The 19,617-nt window shown below is 56.0% G+C and overlaps 2 protein-coding genes across 5 annotated transcripts in view; both read left to right on the top strand.

Moving 5' to 3' along the window:
* The first annotated feature begins 355 nt into the window (after positions 1 to 355).
* Positions 356 to 8,147, top strand: gmeb1 (glucocorticoid modulatory element binding protein 1). Of its 4 annotated transcripts, none has more exons than XM_029248126.1 (10): positions 356 to 448; positions 1,636 to 1,769; positions 2,746 to 2,804; positions 3,002 to 3,123; positions 3,438 to 3,541; positions 3,821 to 3,969; positions 4,187 to 4,327; positions 5,058 to 5,195; positions 5,365 to 5,487; positions 5,599 to 8,147. In XM_029248126.1, the coding sequence occupies exons 2-10, from the start codon at positions 1,642 to 1,644 to the stop codon at positions 6,735 to 6,737; spliced, it is 2,103 nt and encodes a 700-aa protein (XP_029103959.1). In that variant the 5' UTR covers positions 356 to 448; positions 1,636 to 1,641; the 3' UTR covers positions 6,738 to 8,147. The 4 variants fall into 4 exon arrangements, with proteins under 4 accessions (XP_029103959.1, XP_029103960.1, XP_029103961.1 ...); XM_029248127.1 differs by having other exon boundaries at positions 357 to 448; positions 1,639 to 1,769; XM_029248128.1 differs by lacking the exon at positions 356 to 448 and adding an exon at positions 459 to 606 and having other exon boundaries at positions 1,639 to 1,769.
* Positions 8,148 to 12,156: 4,009 nt separating this feature from the next.
* LOC108931791 (receptor-type tyrosine-protein phosphatase U-like) overlaps positions 12,157 to 19,617 on the top strand; it is a 51,348-nt gene continuing 43,887 nt past the window's right edge. Inside the window, exon 1 of the mRNA XM_029248129.1 lies at positions 12,157 to 12,376. Coding sequence (XP_029103962.1) covers positions 12,298 to 12,376 — 79 coding nt within the window. The 5' untranslated portion in view covers positions 12,157 to 12,297. The remainder of the gene's footprint in view (positions 12,377 to 19,617) is intronic.

The following is a 19,617-nucleotide window of genomic DNA, read 5'->3' as shown; positions in this document are numbered from 1 at the left end:
TCCACTTGCACGCGTGTAACGAGCGCCTTTTTCACAGACCGCTCTTCTTCTTCTCGGCACTGACTGAGTGAGTGACTGGGGCGCGTCGCTCTTAGTCTTCTCCCCTTTTCACCGCCGCGACCATCATGATCATGATCATCATCATGTGTAGAATTTCGACTAGTACTACGAACAAAAGTGCTTCAAAGGCTGCGCACTCAACAGCAGAAATGCGATCGATGCCAGGCACACGCAGCGAAAACGGCGACCTTTTTTCTCCGTAAAATGAATGCGAGGGCAGTAGCTGCAGCTGCCTGCAGCAGCAGCAGCAGCAGTCGCAGTCCGTCCGGCCGGCCGTTAGCCGCGGCTGGGACTCGCGCCGCTCGCGGGGCAGGAAGTGGCGGCGCGCGCCACGGCGCATGCTCACAGCCTCTACAGGAGCTCGGAATGCGTCCGTCGCGCTGAAACGGTAAGGAGGGACCGCCGCGCGTTGTTTACTCGCGTTTCCCGAACGGTTCCCTGCGCGTCGCCGCCCCTGACCGACTCCCCGATGCCCTGACGGAGTGACGGAGTGACGGAGACGTCCGTCTGTAGCGAGGCCACGCAACCGCCGCCGCGCTCTCGTGTGTACGTGCCGCCGCACCGCAAGACGTCATTCTTAGGGGGCGCGAGGGAGACGAGTGAGCGGGCGAGCGGGCAGGCACGTGCGGGGCGCTGTTGTGCGTCGTGTCGCATTGCGTGGCGTGGCGTGGCGTGGCGTGGCGTGGAGTGGCGCGGCGCGGCGGAGCCGTAATCGTACAGACGCTCCGGCAGCGCTCTGTGCTTCACGGGTTCGCGCTCTGCGAGGAGAGGAAGGAAGTTCGAGCAGTGTGGAGTAGTGGTGTGGAGTACCGAGGGTTTCGGTCCACTGGGGTCCAGCACAGTGGGATTCAGTCCAGTTGTGTTCAGTACTGTGGGGTTCAGTCTAGTGGGGTCCATTACAGTTGTGTCCAGTACTAAGGGGTCCAGTGGGGTCCAGTCCACTGGGGTCCAGCACAGTGGGGTCCAATACAGTGGGGTTCAGTCCAGTTGTGTCCAGTACTGTGGGGTTCAGTCCAGTGGGGTCCATTACAGTTGTGTCCAGTACTAAGGGTTCCAGTCCACTGGGGTCCAGCACAGTGGGGTCCAATACAGTGGGGTTCAGTCCAGTTGTGTCCAGTACTGTGGGGTTCAGTCCAGTGGGGTCCATTACAGTTGTGTCCAGTACTAAGGGGTCCAGTCCAGTTGTGTCCAGTACTAAGCGTTCCATTCCACTGGGGTCCAGCACAGTGGGGTCCAATACAGTGGGATTCAGTCCAGTTGTGTCCAGTAAGGGGTCCAGTATTGTGGGGTTCAGTCCAGTTGTGTCCAGTACTGTGGGGTTCAGTCTAGTGGGGTCCATTACAGTTGTGTCCAGTACTAAGGGGTCCAGTGGGGTCCTGTCCAGTTGTGTCCAGTACTAAGGGTTCCAGTCCACTGGGGTCCAGCACAGTGGGGTCCAATACAGTGGGGTCCAGTGCAGTTGTGTCCAGTACTGATGGTTCCAGTGTAGTGAGGTCCAGTTCACAGAGCTCAGAGGTCAGTGCACTGTTGGGTGGCCTAAAGGTCCTTTCTGAGTGCCGGGACATCTCTCCACAGCAGGCGATGGCGAATGCAGACATCACGGTGTCCATGGGGGACGTGGTGGTGGTCAAGGCATCCGCAGAGGAAGGCTGCCCAGCCAGCAGCTCCAAGGCTCAGGTCGTCCTTCAGCTACAGCCCATATCTCAGGGGTGAGAAGCAGGGGGTCCTTTCCACTCTCATGGGACGGGGGTGACAGAGGCACAATGTCCTCCTACAGCACTAGAGCCCGAGTCCCCAGGTTCCTGGACCGGAGCACTGAAGTTCATCCCACTGGTTCCTCAACTTACAAACTGGAAGTGTGTTCAGAACTCATTTTGTTTGTCGCCTTCCAGTCATTTTACCACTAAGTTACAATCACAGAAAGTTTAATCATGCTGACAATCTCTATACGTCTATTAACCGACATATTAGCCGTTGTAACTGTGAATTAACCGATCTGCATTGCAACTGAAAGAAAAAACTTAAAATGAATCAGAATAAAAATATATTTTCTCCACAAACTCCTGTGTGAGACCAGTGGTTAATCGATTCATCTCATAAATGTTCGACATTCCACATCGATGTTCCTCACGCACAAGTGATCGACGCTTGACGGGAGCCGTAAAAACTGTGGAAATGAGTTGAGTTAAGGCGGCCCCGCACCCTTATTGCATGTGGTGCTCTTTACTGCCACCTGTTGGCTTGGCAGACACAGCACTGGTTGTTGCCCCAGAGTGCTGGCGGCGCTCAACTGGGCAAAAAAAGGTAAAATAGCACAATTGTAACTCTCAAGGCTTTTTATCTCAAAAGTGGCCTTTGAACTCAGGATGCACCGCACTGACGCTTTGCCTGCATTTCTCCAGCGCACCCCTGCAGTGCTGGGGGGAAGATGGTAAACAGTGTAAAGTAGCTGTGCTGCGTTAGGGACGCGGGAGGGGAAAGGTGCGGTGAAGATTCACTTTATTTCCTGTTATTTAGAAGTGTACATGTCCCACAGGTACTATAATAACCCTTTATATGTCATTGATTGGCTGCATGGTGGAGCTCTGTGGGTAACGAACCTCGTTTTAGCCCTTGCTACCAGGCTTCGCAGCCCTCCCTGCTCTGTTCCATGTGCAAGTTTGAGGGTTTTGTCGCCCCCTGTAGGATGTGTGAGGAAACTGGCGAAACGGACGCTGCGGCGGTCGCGTTGGAAACAAACCAGGGTAAGAAATGCCACAAGTATGGTTTTTTCCCGCAAAGAGATTCACACATGTCCTTCACAATGTGTCCAGTTCACACCTTGATAGACTTCACAGGAGTTGGTGCTTTTCCATCTGCTGCTTTGTGTGCACACGTGTGTGTGTGTGTGTGTGTGTGTGTGTGTGTGTGTGTGTATATACACACACACATGTGCTTGCAGGAGCAGCTCCAGCCCAAGATGAGGAGGTGGAGTTTGGCTATCCCATCACATGTGGCGAGAGTAAGGCCGTGCTGATCTTTAAGAAGTTTGTGTGCCCCGGGATCAATGTCAAATGTGTGAAGGTCAGCACCACGGCTGTTTCGCTGTACACGTACCACGTACGCACTCGTAACGCATTTTCACCGAAAGCACATGCATTCGTGCACTCGGCGCTTCCGTTCGCAAACATTGTAGAGTTTTTCTCCACTTTAGGGTCTTGTAGGGCTGAGGCCACAAGAAGAGGAGGAGAGCAAGTTGAGGGCTCATTTTTCATAAGTCACAGTGAATAACTGAGAGCGACAGACAGACCCACTGAGACATCTTGCAGGGACATGACAGGTGTAGGTGGAGCCTCTCTGGGTTTCCTGAGTGATTGGTTCTTTACTGCCCTTCACAGTACAACAACCAGATGATCAGCCCCAAGCAGTTTGTACACCTCTCTGGGAAGGCGACCCTCAAGGACTGGAAAAGAGCCATTCGCCTGGGAGGAGTCATGCTCAGGTAGGGGATGGGCTCTGTTCCAGTGGGGGTGGAGTCAGGTTCTGGCAGGGGAGGAGCTACATTATAGTAGGGGGTCGTGTCAGGTTCTGGCGGGGGGGGTGGGGGGAGTTCTGCAGGGTAGCCGAGGCATGCGATGTCAGCCGTCTGAGATGTGCGTTAGCTCCCTAGACAGTATTCAAGCCTTTTTTAATGTGTGGAATGTGAAAATGTGAGATGAATCTCTGGGTTTAGAGGGCAGTATCGGTTGGGGGGGTAAATCGTGTCGTCTCCCTCCTGCAGGAAGATGATGGACTCGGGCCAGATTGACTTTTACCAGCACGACACCGTGTGCACCAACACCTGCCGCAGCACCAAGTTCGACCTGCTCATCAGTAACACTCGCTGCCCCCTGCAGGGCACAGATGTGCCGGTGCCCATCAACCCACAAGGTGAGGCACACACCGGTGTGGGCGTGGCTGTAATTGGTTGCCCAAAGAAGTGAGGCTGTCTTCTCAGTAAGCCTTCCGGTCTACGTCGGCAAGGCCCCTTGTCCAGGTCAAAGGTCATGCCTGCAAATGATGCCTTTGCCCACCACCAGTAAAATGCAGTGAAAAATGCGGTGCGATCACGCTGTCTGTGGCTGTGTCCTCTTTGCTCTCTTTCCAGGAAACGGGGGTCAGACGGAAGGACGGGTCAGCGTGGAGGACGAGAGGCCAGAGGAGACAGCAGCCACGGCAGAGTGGAGCTCTGGCACCGTATCCATAGCGAACGAAGCGGAAGCCAAGAAGGAGACGGACAGCATCTCTGGTGAGGTTGACCCTTGTTCGTTGCGCACGCGCTCTTCTCCGCAGCGGTGCCACTGAGAAACCACGGGGCGCTGCGCGGTACTTGAAGAGTAGTGGCTTTTACTGGCGCACAACACCCAAGTAGCTGCGTGCAGAAGCGATATGGAGTACATTCGTCCCACCGGCCGGGGGCCCCATACAGTGAAAAGAAAATCCCTATTTTGGCTTGTGGAAATGTATAGAAAGAGTGTATAAGAGGACTATAAATTCCAATATCAGTTACCAATTTCTTGTAAATTCATACTCAAAAAATATTGGTAATTCAATAATCTCACAATGGAAATACGCCTAATGGAGTGATTTCACGGAACACGTGAACCACAGTAAGTGACGGATGACTCTACGGGGGTGATTCTCGCTGATGGTGTGATGCAAGTTTTAGGAGCTGTTAGCTGATCACAAAGGAAGTGTGTCTGAAAGAGATGGATCTGATCCCTTTCTTGAATGTTGAAAGGGATCCAGCAGCTCCGAGGGACACGGGGAGTTCGTGCCAGCACTGCTCGTTGGGCTGAAACTAAGAACCAACAGATTTGATTTTGGACCACTTGGTGGGGGGGCCACTGAGTGGCTACAGGGTTGTGGGGATCTACCGCTCGCGATATCGCACAATGCTTCGGCATGTCTTCCATTCAGTGAGATGTAATGCGATCCAGTACATTGTGGTTTGATGTGATTTCCCTGTGCCTGTGCAGAGGAGACCCTAAACTTCTGGAAGGGCATCTCAGACGTGGGTCTCATAGGGGAGGTGGTTACCAACATCCGCGGCAAACTGCTGGACACGCTGAGGGGGCTGCAGCTGCGCACTGTGCAGGCAGAGCCCCTGGAATCTGGTGGGTACCTCTGCAATACGGGGCGTTCTGCAATGAGCGCTTGTGACGGCGCTGTGAGGCTGTGCTCCCAGGAACACAGGGACTGGCAGACAAGGGCGTGAGGAGAGAGCACTGATTGGTGGATTGTCGAGCTGACTGATCTCTGATTGGCCGTATTGGTTCATGGCAGACATGGCAGTGCTGACCAACCTGGCCCAGGTGTTTGGACTTCTGGACACAGTGAAACGCACTCTGGAGAACCGCCGCCAGCAAATGGACCTGAGCCAGGATCAGGTCCAAAGCACACTAACGGGTGAGTACCAGAGTACTCGCTCCTCTGTTCTTGTTGTTGTTCCGTTTTTAAAGCATGTCCTCTTCATGTGGCTGTCACTTTTGCACCGTGTAAGTGTTTGACCTTCGACAGGCCTGGAACAGCAGCTGGAGGAGCAGAAGAAGCAGGCACGTGATTGGTTGGCCCGCACACAGGTCCTGCAGTGTGTGCCTCTCTCCTCCCCAAGTGCCTCCAAGCCGCCATCGAAGCGGCCACGGCTGCAGCGACCGGTTTCGGCCGCCATGCTGACCACGGGCATGCAGTCTGCCCCGCAGTTCACCGTCCTCTCCCCCATGACCTTCTCGTCCCTGGGCCAGCCGCTCGCCGTGACTGGCCTGCCGCTCGCCCAGCCGACTGGCACGGTCACCCTGCATCCGCTGCCCGCCGGCTCCCAGCTGGTCACCCGCTACACGGCCACCGGCGCCTCGGCCTGCAAGGCTGACACAGTCACGCTGCACCCCTCGTCCACGCTGACCCTGCTCAGCACTGCTGCGGTGCAGGACTCCGGCCAGCTGGGGGCGCTGGTGAGCCCGGTGGAGCTCGTTCACCTGGCGGAAGAAGACAGGGATGCTGGAGATGCAGAGAAGACAGAGTCAGGGGACAGAGGGGTTGTGGAGAGGCCAGTTCTTATCCAGGAGAGCACAGAGGAGGAGGCAGAAGATGAGAGCCAGATGCATACTACGGTCATTGAGATTGACCCCGCCCCAGGGGATCATGTGACTGAAGCTATGGAGTTGCAGCTCACAGGTGAGATGGTGGGCGATGACGATGGTGCCGTGGTTGTGCAAGGAGAAATGGAGATGGTGGAGACGGTCCAGGAAGCTTCCGGTGTATTGGTCCACGGTGATGTGGTGGAAGTGGAGGAAGTAGGAGAAGGGGAAAGTTTGCTTGTGCACGGAGCGATGGAGGAAGTGGAAGGTGGAGCCAATGTGGTCCTCCGTGAAGACACGGAGGAAGTGGAAAGCGAAACCAGTGTGGTCTTTCAAGGTCACGTAGAGGAAGTGGAAGGCGGAGCCAGCGTGGTCCTTCAAGGACATGAAGAGCAAGTGGAAGGTGGAGCCAACATGGTCCTACATGGAAACATGGAGGAAGTGGAGGGTGGAGCCAGCATGGTCCTTCGTGGAGGCATGGAGCAGGTGAGCGGACTGCAAGTGGAGCAGCAGGGGCAGCTTCACAGGGTGCAGATCGTGGTCATTGAGAACGACGTTCACAAGCAGCGGGAGACTAAGTGAGAGACGGTGGCGCTGAAAGAGAGCGGCTGGAACTCAACACAGCGCCGCACCAAACCCTTCTTATTGAGTGGCTGCTCCAGCCTGGGGGTCTTGCGGCTGTGAGGTTCCATGACGAAGCTGGAAGCTGATGATCCCCCGGTTAAGACATAATCTCTAAACTCATTCCTTTGTGTGATTCCTTTATTAAACTTGCAGGAGATGTGGGCAACTTTCTGGCATCTCTCTTCTTTCCTCATGTCACCGTGGGTCCTGCGGTGACACCGAGGCCAACGTGGTTAGACGCCTGCGACCACCCCATGGCTCCTGTTGCTCTGCTCCTCATGGCCTGAGGTCTTCAGCAGACTGACCAAGGTGCCCTTCTGGGACCGCCTAAGGGGCGAGGTTCCTAGGTTGTGCGGCAGGTTTTGGGGGTCTAAATGGGATTCAGATGGAAGCTGTGGATCGTCAGACCGTCTCTGCTCCTTTCCTCAGCAGAACAGGTTCCGAATGTGAAGCTGGGTCTTGTGCTGCCCCGATTTCTGAATCGCAGCTCGTTCCCACGCTCACCGTTAGGCAGTCGGGTCGGGCCCCCGTTAGATGCGCCTCTGGTTCCATCCGAGTGCTTTGCGGTCCCGATGTTCTGCCGCCGATTTGTGCGGGGCGTCTGAGCTCAGTGAGAAACTCTCACAGATTTAGTTTTGAAAGCCCTCAAAGACTCCGCTATGAAAGGTCGCAAGTAGGAAGCGAAAGGATGGGGATTAATTAGACACAATGACACGCGGAGAACTCCGGGTGGCAGCAGGCCGTCTGAACGGCACGAGGGCGTCTGGATCCGAGCCTCACGCCTCCGTGGCTCGTACACATCGCTAGGTGCCCTTTAATTTGTGCTTGTCGTGGCTTTGCCGGGGGCCGCCGGGAACTTGCCGGCCCTCCTCGGCGCCTCGTAACCGCGTGGGAACGGGGCCGACGGGGGCAAAGGCGACGAGGCCGCGTGCGCTGTCGAGTCGACCGCCGTCCCTTTTGCCGAGATCAACAGCAACGGCGGCAGATTGTTGGAAGGAGGTGCGACTGACAAAGGTTTCAGACCGAACGAAACTCTCCAGGTCGTGTGGCACTCGTGTGGAAACGCGCTTCTTGGCACCGCTCTGCACGGAGACGTGGCAGTTGTGCTTTAGAGGTGTTGAGGAGCATACGGTAATAGGAAACGCACAAACGGTGGCTTCTGCACGTAGAATCACAGCGGGAGTGGAAGTCTCTTCGTAATGACAAAGAGTCGCTTTTACCACACTCACGTCCCTCTCTTTACTCACTGCTTAGGCTCTGTAAAACCTTGCTGTAGTGAAAATACATAAGAAAATACCCTGCAAGACTTTTTAAAAAAAATTTTCCTTGAGCTGCATTAAGCAAGGAAATGAACGCTTGTCTAACTGAAAATAAAACCATTGTGTTCACAAACTCCTCGGTGCTCCTTGTTGAAGAGTTTGTTCCATAACCGTGCGGCGTTCCTCGTCTCATTGCTGATCCCTGATGCTCGGGAGCTCCAGACAGGAGCTGTAAATGCCGTGGAAGGGAGTTCAGGGAACGCGGTCCCACCGTGCCGTTGTGTTCTGCACCGCCTCTGTCGGCTCGGAGGGAAAGCGCAACGCTGCACGCGCATTTTACGGATGGCCGAGACAAGAAAAGGCACCCGAAAGCGAAACTGCAGGGTATGTGTTTGTATGTTGGAAAATGTGTAACTTCTGGGTTCGCGGCGCAAGGATGGGCCCGGGTGCTCAGAGGAAGAGAAAAACGGTTACTTGTAACACCAACGATGCAACAAGTGTTACTTTTACAAAGAGTTTGTAAGGCCGGCAACGTTATCCAGAACAACTTGCACTTTCGCCCACTTGTTCTGCACGATATTTTATTGGAGGAGTTAAAGGTACAACGGCAGGGCTCCTTCTGGGACTTGGGTTTACAGCTCAGCCTTTTCCCTCAGCATCAGGGCCCCTGATTTATATAATCCGGCTGTTGGGCGGGGCGGGGCGGGGCGGGGCAGTGGCGATGCCTGGACACGAGACGAAGGAGACGGACGCGGGGCGACATGGAGACGGCGAGGTGACTGCACTAATGGGGGCGGAGGATGCGAAAGGGGGGAGCAGACAGGCTGGAGGTGCTTCACGCTGGATCTAATGGTGAGTGTGTGTGACAGGAAATCGTTGGGGCCTCTGCTGCTAATCGCTCGCCGACGGAGGGTTTACTCATCTGGGCCGAGTCCATTAGGGCTGCGGAGACGCCTCCGTCGGGGACGTCGACCGGAGGCCGTCGGCAAACGGACTTGGCCGCGCCGCTTCGCTGCGGGACGAACGGAGACACCAGGTGTCAAGGGGGCCGACGGCGACATCAAAGAGCCGAGCAAATAGAGCAGAAATCACCAAATTGGACTCCGCCGACACGAATAGCGACGCATTTAAGGAGGCGCGTCGTGAGCGGGTGACGCGTTGGACTGCATCGTCGCCATGACGATGGCAAGTCCTGCTTTTGGCCTCTTCTGCTGGAGCTCGGGCGTTTTCGGCGAGGTTCAATTTGCTTTCGTACCGCGTCTTCCTTTCCCGGCAGGTCCCTCCGAGCGCTTTGCTTCGGCTGCAGTGACGGAGAGAAGCGTTACTCACGGCACCGATGCGCCGGTAAAGTGTCGGGGGGGGGGCTGGGAAAAAGAGCAGAAGTCAAAGCTGAGATTCATGGGACATCAAGCGGCTGCTATTTAGCTCAGTACGTATTGAAAATGCTGACGGACACGCAGACAGACAGACGAGTGCGAACGAAAAGAGCAGCGTGAGCACATGAGTAGAGCTGCCTGGGGGGGGGGGGCAGGGCAGGTGACTGAAGGCTCACAGAAAGAGGGAGGTGCAAACCAGAGCAACCTCACCTGGGCAGACCGGCAGAGCCCCCCCCAATAGGGAAGGCAGCTATAGAAGCACTTTGCTGCACCTTTTGTGTGAACATTTCTTACGGGAGGTTACACCACTTTTGCTGTGGAGAAACTGCGCTGCGACTGCTTGTCAAAGGGGCGCCTTGCGGTTGAAGACTGAGCGAAGCGCAGGACTGAAACTTCTTAAATTATCATTATGCAGGCGATTCCTTTGCGCTCGATGGAACGAGGTGAGCGCTTCCGACAGAACCGCGGTGTCCACCGTACGAGGAAGCGCTGTCCAACACTTGACCCAAAGTCAAGTTTTAAAAGCAAACGAGAGACGAGATGGAACGCAGCACAAGGAAACTAACTGAAAGAGAAACGTTAGTTTGAGCTCAGCGGAGAACGGAGCCGGAGCTCAACAGACCCAGGGTGAGGACACGAGAGACGGTCTTCTGAGGACACTGGACACGGGCGGCTCTTCTGACGCTGAGAGGAGGCTCCGTCCACAGGCCGCGTCTCGCTGCGTCAGCCGGGGCGAAGGCAGGGGGACAGATGGGCTCTGAGGGTAATGAGGAGCAGAGCCGAGTGAGGATCCCAGTGGGGAGACTGGAGCAGCGGGCTGTTTGTGTGTGTGTGTGTGTGTGTGTGTGTGTGTGTGTGTGTGTGTGTGTGTGTGTGTGTGAGTGAGTGAGTGAGTGAGTGAGTGAGTGAGTGAGTGAGTGAGTGAGTGAGTGAGTGAGAGAGAGAGAGAGAGAGAAAGAGAGAAAGAGAGAAAGAGAGATGGACAGGAACCATGGCTAAGGTTCATTTATCACTCATTATCTGTTCCTTTCCTAAATGAGTTGACGTGTTTTGTATTGCCGGGTCTCGCCGTGTAAAACCCTCATCTGTTCCAAGCTGAACACTGGTTATGGTCAACGAGGCGCCCGTAAGATCTGCGGCTCGGTACCTTCTGGAGCCGATCCCTCCCTACCCTCCCTGCCCCCCGACACAGAGCGCTGTGCTCCTCCACCTCTGGCTTCTTGCTGGTCCCACTCGCAAGTGTCCACACTTGAAAGTCCACCGATTCTCAGTTCCGTGGGAACTCTCTGACGTGTTGGACCGAGCTCCCTGTGTCCCTCAGCGCTGCTGAGTCCGCCCCTCGTTGAAGAAGGCCCCCGAAGACATCGCTTTGAGAGCCACTTTTCCCCTGATCTCCGGCCTAAAGCTCTTTTTCTCTTGCTTACGCGCCTAATTTGCTGTGCTTTGTGCATCACTGTGGAGAAAAGTGACAGAGAGATGCGTAAACGGAAACGTCAGTGCAAAATAGGCGAGGGCGGTCAGAGACCTCCTCGGCGTCTTTCACCCAGTCCTCGTCCTAGAGCCGCCGTGACATCTAAGGCTCCTTCATCACCTCACCGAAGAGCAGTATCGCTTAGCAAAGAGGCCGCTCCCACGCTCGCTCCTCCTCGCTCTGGGATCTTTCCTGTTGGACCTGTGGCTTTGACCGGTCGCCGCAGCCTGGAGAGCTCCTTTGCTCTCCGCGACGTAACGCGAACCGCGCAGGACCGGAGGAAGGAGTCGAACCGCAGCCGTGGCGATGCTTTCATCGTTTCCCTCTTTTTTATGGCCTTCTCTGAGGAGAGCGCTTTTGGAGGGGAACGGTGCAATATGTGTTAATGCTTTATTTATTTGCAGTGGCGCGAGTCACGCACACGTGTGCGGCCTGGACAAAGCGCACGCCGCCAGAAGCAGGAAGATTCGTGCTGGAAATTTGATCAAGGGCTGCATATCTGTATAATTTATGTGGCACCGGTTCCCCGCAAGTAATAAGCACAGAGCAAACAGTCCCTCGCGGAGCCCCGTTCGGCTCTGCCGCTATCTGGGTCAGCTGGTGCTCCGGCTCCGACTCCGGCTGCGCTGCCGCCACGACCCTGTGCTGCACAGGTGGGTCACTGTGACCGAGACGCCAATCCTGTCTTACCGTTTGAGCTTTCTGGTCCCTGTGTGCAGCTCAACTTGGCGTGTGCGAGAGAGAGAGAGACCCAGCGGTTCAGTGGCAGCAAACCTCTGGGCTTCGAACCTCTGACCTGCCGGTCACAAGGCTGCCGCAGCAGCGGTTAGCGAGCAGCGGATGTTTGCCTCGGCGGACCGTCGGCCCCACGCAGCCACGCACGCGCTCTCCCGAACACAAACGCGCAATGGGGTGTCGGGTCCTCGCGGTCGCCCTGTGGTCCTGGGTCTCGTCACGCACTCCGTTTCGCTGGACCAGAAGAGTTGTGCTGCTGCTCTCCTCCTCCTCCTCCTCCGGTAGGGACGGTGACCCTTGGCGGTGACCGCAGTGTCCCGTCGGACCACCCCTTTGCCCTTTTGCTCCTTTTTCCTCCCACATCTTCGTTCCCCGCAGATCTCGTCTGTCTGCCTGTCTGTAAGGGGCACGAAGGCGGGGCGCGCGCGCGCAGTTCCGCCCGTGGCCACGAGGCGGCGCCATCAGCCCGCCGATGTCGCCCTCGCGCTGCGCCGCTCGAGGCACAAGTTAGTTGCGTCTAGGTGGATGGCGCTCGAGATGTGTGTCCTGACGTCAGGAGCGCAGCTCGCGGCACTCGGCTCCCGCGCTGCGGCTGTCAGACGCGCTCCGGCACGAGCCCGGGACTCCATGGGAGCGGAGTGACTGCGGAGCGGACCTGAGCGGGACCAGCGATCGCGATGAGGTGCGCGGCTCTGCTGCTCGCGCTGCTCGCGCTGGGCGTGCGGGTGCACGCGGACAGCGCAGAGAGACCAACAGGTGAGGAAGAGGAGCGCGCGCATCTGCGTCCGCGCGTCCGCACCTCCGCGCATTCACACCTTGGCTCGCACCTTCGGCGGCGGCGGGGGGGGGGAGGGGCCGTCCTCTGCGCTTCTCAGGATGTCACGGATTCGAACCCTCGTTCTTCTGTCCACTCTCCAGCTGCGACCGGGCTGTGCGGCTCGAAGCTCGTGCCGTTAGTTACTCATATTCTTTACGCCTCGAATTGTTACTGCATTGATCTGTCGCACTGTGTTCGCACCTGGACTCTTTTTTATGTGCGCGTGAAAATAATTCCGAATCATCATCATGTCCAGATCATTTCACTGAGTAAACCGCCCCCGCAGTGTCAGAATGCGGGACAAGCTCTGGCGTTTCTATTTCTGTTTCTGAATTGTAAGAAGTGTCGTTATTATTGAGCTCATTTTTATCACTCGTGTTTTTACCACCATTTGTACTTATTATAGCCCTGTAAGGAAATGCCTTCTGACCGTGTGGCGCCCAGGTGTTATTTACCTGAAAAGTGAAAGAGACGGTGTGCGGTGAGATTCAAATAGATCCAATTAGATACAGTTAGATACAGTCAGATAAAAATAGAAACACTCTGATACAATGAAAGTGATACAGTTCGATACAAACTGATTGTTTCTATTTTTATCTGACTCTATCTGATACAATACAATGTTCTTCTCCTGTTCGCACTCCATTCGCTAAGGTGCATAAATAACATTTTTACAATTTATATATCCTCCCTCAGTTCCCCTTAAGTTCAGGTCCAAATCTCAGCGACTGTGTCTTTATCCTTCGTTTTATTGTTCTGTAAGGTTCATTATGTTATATTATATTTGTAATAAATGCGGTTTCATCTGATCAGTGCTGTTAAACTCAACTGAACCTGGGAAGAGAGCCAGTCTGAATTTAGGGGGATGGGGGATGCGAGGGGGTGCTGTTCACAGGTGCTGTTCCTTGTCTGTGGTACTGGAACGGTCTGGCTGCGGTGCAAAATTTCGGCCTTGTAGCACAAACGGACAGCAGAGGGCTTCACGGGGCTCACGTAACCCAGGTGCCAACAGCAGGTGACATAGCGATTAGAGCATCCCCATTTAATCAAAGGTCCCAGGTTCGAATCCCGCTTCTGCTGTACTCACCATGAAGTGACACGGAAAAAATTCCACCTGTATAAATAAATACATAATTGTAAGCGGTTCAGCGTACAAACCTCACATCGTAAGTGAGTAGTAACAGAGCGTCCTTCCCCTGTACACTGATACCCTGTTCATCTGAAACACAGACTAGCCTTTTTTCGCAGTAATCCGCACTTGTTTTGCAGATCAGTAAATGCAGTGACCTGTCTTTTCCCATCAGTCCATGGAGGCCCCACTTTCAGCAGATATGATGACTGCGCGAGGTACAGGTGACTCTGACCCGGGTCGCGGCAGCGCTCCTCAGGGGCTCCTTTGCACGGATCAGATATTTAGCTCGCTGTTGAGTTCATTTCCAGCTTCGGTCTTCCGATGACCACGTCTCACGGCTGACCTCAGACCGCCGGTGGTTGCTCTCTCCCTTCTGCACGGGTCATCAGGAAGTTCACCCCGCAGTGCTTGTGCTGTCGTGGATGAGTCACACACTTCCTGAGGAGCCACAGTGCGTGCGTGCATGTGTGTGCGTGCATGCGTGCGTGCGTGCCTGAGTACAGATTCAGCTGAACCTTCATTACCAGAAGCAAACCCACCTCAAAATTAAAGTCACACATCCCTTCAGGCCTCCGAGCACCTATTTACAGATCTATCCACCTGACGTGCTGGTCGCTGGTCTCCCTGTCAGAGTGAATCTTCTTTTTCATCCATGTGCAGCCACTTTGCATTCTGGGAGAAGACGCTCCTCCGAGCAGCCATTGGCACTTCTGCTGCGAGCATGCAGCTAGCCCTGAGTGCGGCCTCGCTGCCGGGCCTTGCGTGTCGCTGCCCTTCACGGCGTGGCCCTTTCGTGGGGCCCCTCGAGGGCCACCGAAGCAGAAGGCTGCCGAAGTCAGCGCTCGCCTTTTTAGCGCACAGTGAAACACCTGCAGGTGAAACGGCCAGAGGGGCGACCCTGCTTCTTGTGGGTCCGAGATGTTTCTTTGGGGGACAGATGGGAAATGTGGCGTAAACGTCACACGCATCGCGAGAGGAAATAGAAACACGTGATCCTGATTTTTGAAAAAAACAACTTCGCATCTAATCTTGTGTGTGTGGAGGGATCAGTGCGTTTCCTCTGTTCTCAGCATGTTCTCATTGAGAGTTTCACGGTATGCCGTCTGCTACCTGCTTCAGCGTGGTTCCTTCCGTCGGGTTGCACAATCTGCCCGGAGCCTTTAGAGCTCTGTCTCGCACCAAGCGAGGGACAACACAGCCTCTGTGGGACAGGGGGCGGGCGGACTCTCCAAGACAAGGGACACCAGAGACTTTGCGGGACAGGATGCGGCGGTATGACGAGCGGGGTTTGCCGGCCTGTAGCCGCGGGCCGTTGGCGGACTGTCGCTGGGGATTCATCTTATGTAGGAAACCATAGCGACCGTGTTGTTGTCCACCCTCAGTCCTCGGTGTCCGTTCAGGATGTTCGCAAATGGACAGCAACGCAGGTGTCAAAGTGCAACCGCCGTTTCTCTCCGGCACGCCGCATGAATAATACAGGGGGACAGATGGCGCGGAGCGGTCACCGCGGCCCCAGGTGTCCGGGGAGGGGCGGGCTATCGATTTCAGCTCGGAAGCGGCTCGCCGGTTCTCCCGCGTGAGCTGCCGCACTCCCCGGTGCGGGACCCCTGCCGTGAAAGCGGTGCGGTTTGTGCACAGGAACGCTGAGAGAGACCCGCCCCCGGGAGCACTCCCCGCGGGACACAAGGTGTGGGTTCACACCGCAGGGCGTTTAGCGAAACACGTTCGCATCCCTTGGTGAAGATCCCTCTGGGACTCGAATCTGCAGCCCTTCGGCGAGAAAAATGTGGAGGTGATTTGTCCCAGTGCTGGTGGAGATCTTTGTCTCGGACTGCAGCCTTCGGTGCTCGTCGGTTCCCGATCCAATAACTGCTCCAGGGATAGACCCTCTGTGTTTAGCGTTTGTGTGTTAGTGTTATTGTTGTTGTTATTATTATTATTATTATTGTTGTTTCTATTGTTATTACACAGGCATTTGTCTCTCGCCAGTGACCTCCTGTGTGGCTCTCCTTCATGTGTTGTCTTGACAACCCAGACTCCTGCTGCACTTTGGTGTTGAAAACAGCATCTGTTTGAGCCCCTCGTGAACCCATTCTGTACCGCACCGCAAGATGCGACTCCGCCCTCATTAAAGCTGTCAGTCACGCAGTCGAGACCCAGAAACATGCAGGGTCCTAATCAGGACGGGGTCATTGGGGCAGGGGGGCAGGCGGGGGAGGTGTGGTAAGGGACCCCGTTGTTCTCCTCAGAGTTGCGGCTGATCAGACACCCCCTCCTGCCCCCCCGAATAAAAATGAGCTGAAGCAGGATTACACACTCAAGTGGACAGATGGGAGATTGAAGGAGGAGGGAAAGGATGTTGTTAATTTATATTGTACTGCACTTTTGCCAAGTTGCTGTGGTTTAGGGGACAATTGGATTGTGGGTAAATGAGCACAGCTGACAGGAGGGTGACAGTGGCCATGGTGACGGCCTGGACCTCAGTCCCTGCTACTGCTGCCGCACGCACGCACGCACGCACGCACGCACGCACGCACACACACACACACACACTCTCTCTCTCTCGTGCGAAGATGATGAAAGCGGGAGCGGGCCGTGGACGCCGTCACCTGGAGCAGCTAGCCTCATTAGCGGGCTCAAAGTGTCCTTTAAAGTGGGCCATCGCGGCAGGGTTCGAGATGATGCGCGCAAAACGCAATGCGTGCCGCGCTTCCCCCGCCGCGCCGCGTTTCATCTTCCCCTCGTTCTGCTTCCTGCTCTCGGCGCTCCTCTGCCCCATCCGATGGTGCGTCTCGCTCGCCGTTTTCCCCGAAGGAAAGCCCGGTGCTTGATGGGAGGCGGGAGGTTCCTGTGGACGGTCGCGGAACTCGCACGCAACGTTCCCTCGACGTTGTCGAGCTTCTCAAAATGAGCTGAGAAGCAAATAAGAAGACGTTTTAATAACGGAAATTGTTCCTGCTCTTGTCCGCACACCGCAATGAAATAAACAAACAGAGTTTGTAAACAAACACATAAATGGAAACACTCAGACTGGTAAATCGTGGTGCTCAAGTACTGCGCTGTCGGCGCGGTGCGTACTACGGTACCATGCCTTTACCTTTAATGTACCAGCCTGAGACGTCGGCTGCGATGAGAAGGGCGAGCGGCGAACTGCAGGCTGTGGCCGGTTTTTCGAGACACGACACACCCCGCCGTCCCAGACGTCCCCCGGGACCCCCCGCCGAGCCGCCGTCGCTGTGAAGTCCTGCAACACCTGCATTTTCGCTCGGTCACCGCTGGGCAGAGGTGACGTTCATCAGGAAGTTCTTCATGAGCCGACGACTCTGCGCCCGCTGTGGAGGACCGCGCAGTCGATGCGAGGCCTGGCTGGAGACGAGGCCTCGTGGCCCGAAGGTTGCGGGTTCGAGGGTCGCGTGCTGCAGACAGGTGGCTCGTGCGTATGTCCATCAGACAAGTCCTCGTTGAAAACTCTTGCAATAATCAGGTTCCTCTGGGTCTCCTGGCTCCGGGTCCCAGTTCGCCCCCTTGCTCCCACCTTGAGGACGCGCTCGCTGCTCGCTTGCCGTCGTGGCGTCAGTTATTTTTACTCCTCCCCCACACTGTTGCGCTCGCTGGCCGGACACCTGACCCTCTCTTGGTGCCTGTGGAACTTTGGGAAGGTCGCCATGGTGACAGACGTCCAGCGGTCCTTTGATCGGTGCCCTGATTCGGGGCGTCTAGCCGTCCTCGCAGCAGCGGCCGGTTTAGTGGAACCCGCAGGTGTTCGCCGTGTTCACCGCGGTACTGCACAAACGCATCGCGTCCTGGTCCACACGTTCATGTGGGATCCGCAGTGTGCAGATGAAGGATCGGCCCGGTTGCGGTCTTGACCCCACCGCCCCAACGCTGGGTCTTCACTGCAGCCATCGCTGCCTCCCCTCACGCGGTTCATCGCAGCGATCGGCTTCCAGACTTTTCCATGTGTCCTCGCGAAGTGCAATAACAAAACGGTTCTGGGTCCGAGGGGGGGGCGCCGCTCCGTTTCCTCGCTCGTCCGCATCCGACTTCCCGCGGGTCCCACGGCTCACATGTAAATATCTGCTCACATTTATGAGTCTTTTCCCCTGGTGCGTGGCTTTCTGCGTTTCCATGGTAACATCACGCCCTGCTTATGCCAGCTGGCCAGCGATGTTCCTGAACCCAGCTGTCTTTGCGGTGCTACTAACAGTGGCGACTTCCTGCGGAGGCCCACCTGGCGGCGAGAGATCCGACCCTCAGCCGCGTAGCCGCTGCCAAATCACCCCGGTGATCGACGGGATTCGCTCCCGTTATCTGGGATCCTCATGTGCCTCTCGGTCCCCCCACGGGGATATCCTGAAGTCGGGCCGAACGTCTCTCCGCCGTCCTACCTGTGTCTCCTCCGCACCTTCTGTCCCCTGTGGATCCCCCACAAAGCAGATCTGCTGAAGAAGGACTTCACGTCGCCCCCCTCCAAGACAAATCGGGGTCGTTTTCTGCCGACTGCGGGGGTTCGACCGGCTGCCGCTCCTGCCGCTCTCCTCGTTTGCGCTGCTTTCGGTTCCATCTGCATGACAGCCCATGTGTCAGTGCCTCCTGTTGGCCTGCGAGGAGGTGTCTGCTGTCACTCAGTGCCCTTCCAGCTGCTGGCAGAGAGGCCCCCCCAGGGGGGAATAGCAGAATTACAGCAGTCTGGAGCACAAGACAGGAGATTCGGGGCCCCCCCTCCCCCTCCCCGGAGCTGCTCTGTTCATGTCTCAGTGGCACTTTTCCAGACTATAAATGGCTTGAGGAGGAGAAGAGGAGACCCCCCCCTCCACACACACACACAGAGACAAACACACACTCTGCTGAGAGGGTTTGCTGCCTCCCGGGAGCTCGGGCGTGACGGACCTGCACTCACCAGCACAGCCCTTCTTCTCCACTAGGGGCAGCAGTGAGCGAGCGGACAGACGTGGACGGCTGTGGACAGACGCGCTCCTTCCGGATGAGCCTCCTTTGCGCTCGTCGCTCCCACAGGACAGGGTCGTGCAGGACAAGGCCACACGGAGGGACAGTTTCTCACCCACTTGGGGACCTGTGGAACTACAGACACATTTATTTCTCCCCTTCATTTACGTGCCCTCTGGTGTCTTCGATGCCGAGGACGACTTCGAGAGCCTTTGGCACCTGAGGATGGTGAAGGAAAACAAGTCTCTGAGATCATTACTCGTTCGCTCCACTTGTTCGGAACCACAGGAGGTCCAAATCCGCGAGGACGTGTGCGGAGCGGTCGGGGCGTGCGTGACGAGGTCTGCTCGCGTCCAGGGTGCGTCTCGTGTGTCCGGCCTCTGAGGCGAAGTCGCAGTTTTAAAATGCAGGAGGAGATTTGGAGGGTGATCTGTCAGCACCGCGCCTCCTAGCGCTCATCTGGACGTCCGCGTGGACGTGGACAGGTTCGCCTTCCACTCTCGCTGTAAATTAGGGGCCCGGTACCCTCCGTAAGCGCGCGCGCATCCTGGATCCTTTCTCTGTGTGTGACGAGCGTATGTTGGTGTGGCTTTGCACATGGCCCCAGAGAGGAGCGGCTGCGGTGCCCCATCGTGACCCTTTATTGAGCCGCTTGGTGCCGCTTCTGTGCTCCAGCAGGTGGACGGATGAGTTCTGGACCGACTCTCGCGCTCTGGTACTTGGAGGACGAGAGGAAATAAGGCTGACAGACACACACGCGCACGCACACGCGCACGCGCGCACACACGCAGAGCTTCGGAAATGCTCTTCCCCCAGCGCCGTCTTTGCTGCTCTATTACTCTCAATTTAGTCTGAGTTTTCGATTTCAAACTGGTTTAGACGTGTTTTCAAAGAGAACGAGTTGAGTAAACAAGTTAAAAGACCCGCAGTTCCACGTAATGACAACGAACAAACAGGCAGGTCAGAGCTGCTCTCGTTGACGCCTTCAAATCACCATTAAACGTATTAAAGTGTTCATGGGCAGTCATTATAAGTGCAGCTTAGAGAGGATGGATGATGGATGGATTATGGGTAAAAGACAGATGAGTGAATGGAAAGATG

The sequence above is a fragment of the Scleropages formosus genome, chromosome 23, assembly GCF_900964775.1.
Source record: "Scleropages formosus chromosome 23, fSclFor1.1, whole genome shotgun sequence".
Taxonomy (NCBI): Eukaryota; Metazoa; Chordata; class Actinopteri; order Osteoglossiformes; family Osteoglossidae; genus Scleropages; species Scleropages formosus.
Note: the sequence above shows the minus strand (reverse complement) of the source record. Positions and strands in the feature narration are given on the sequence as shown.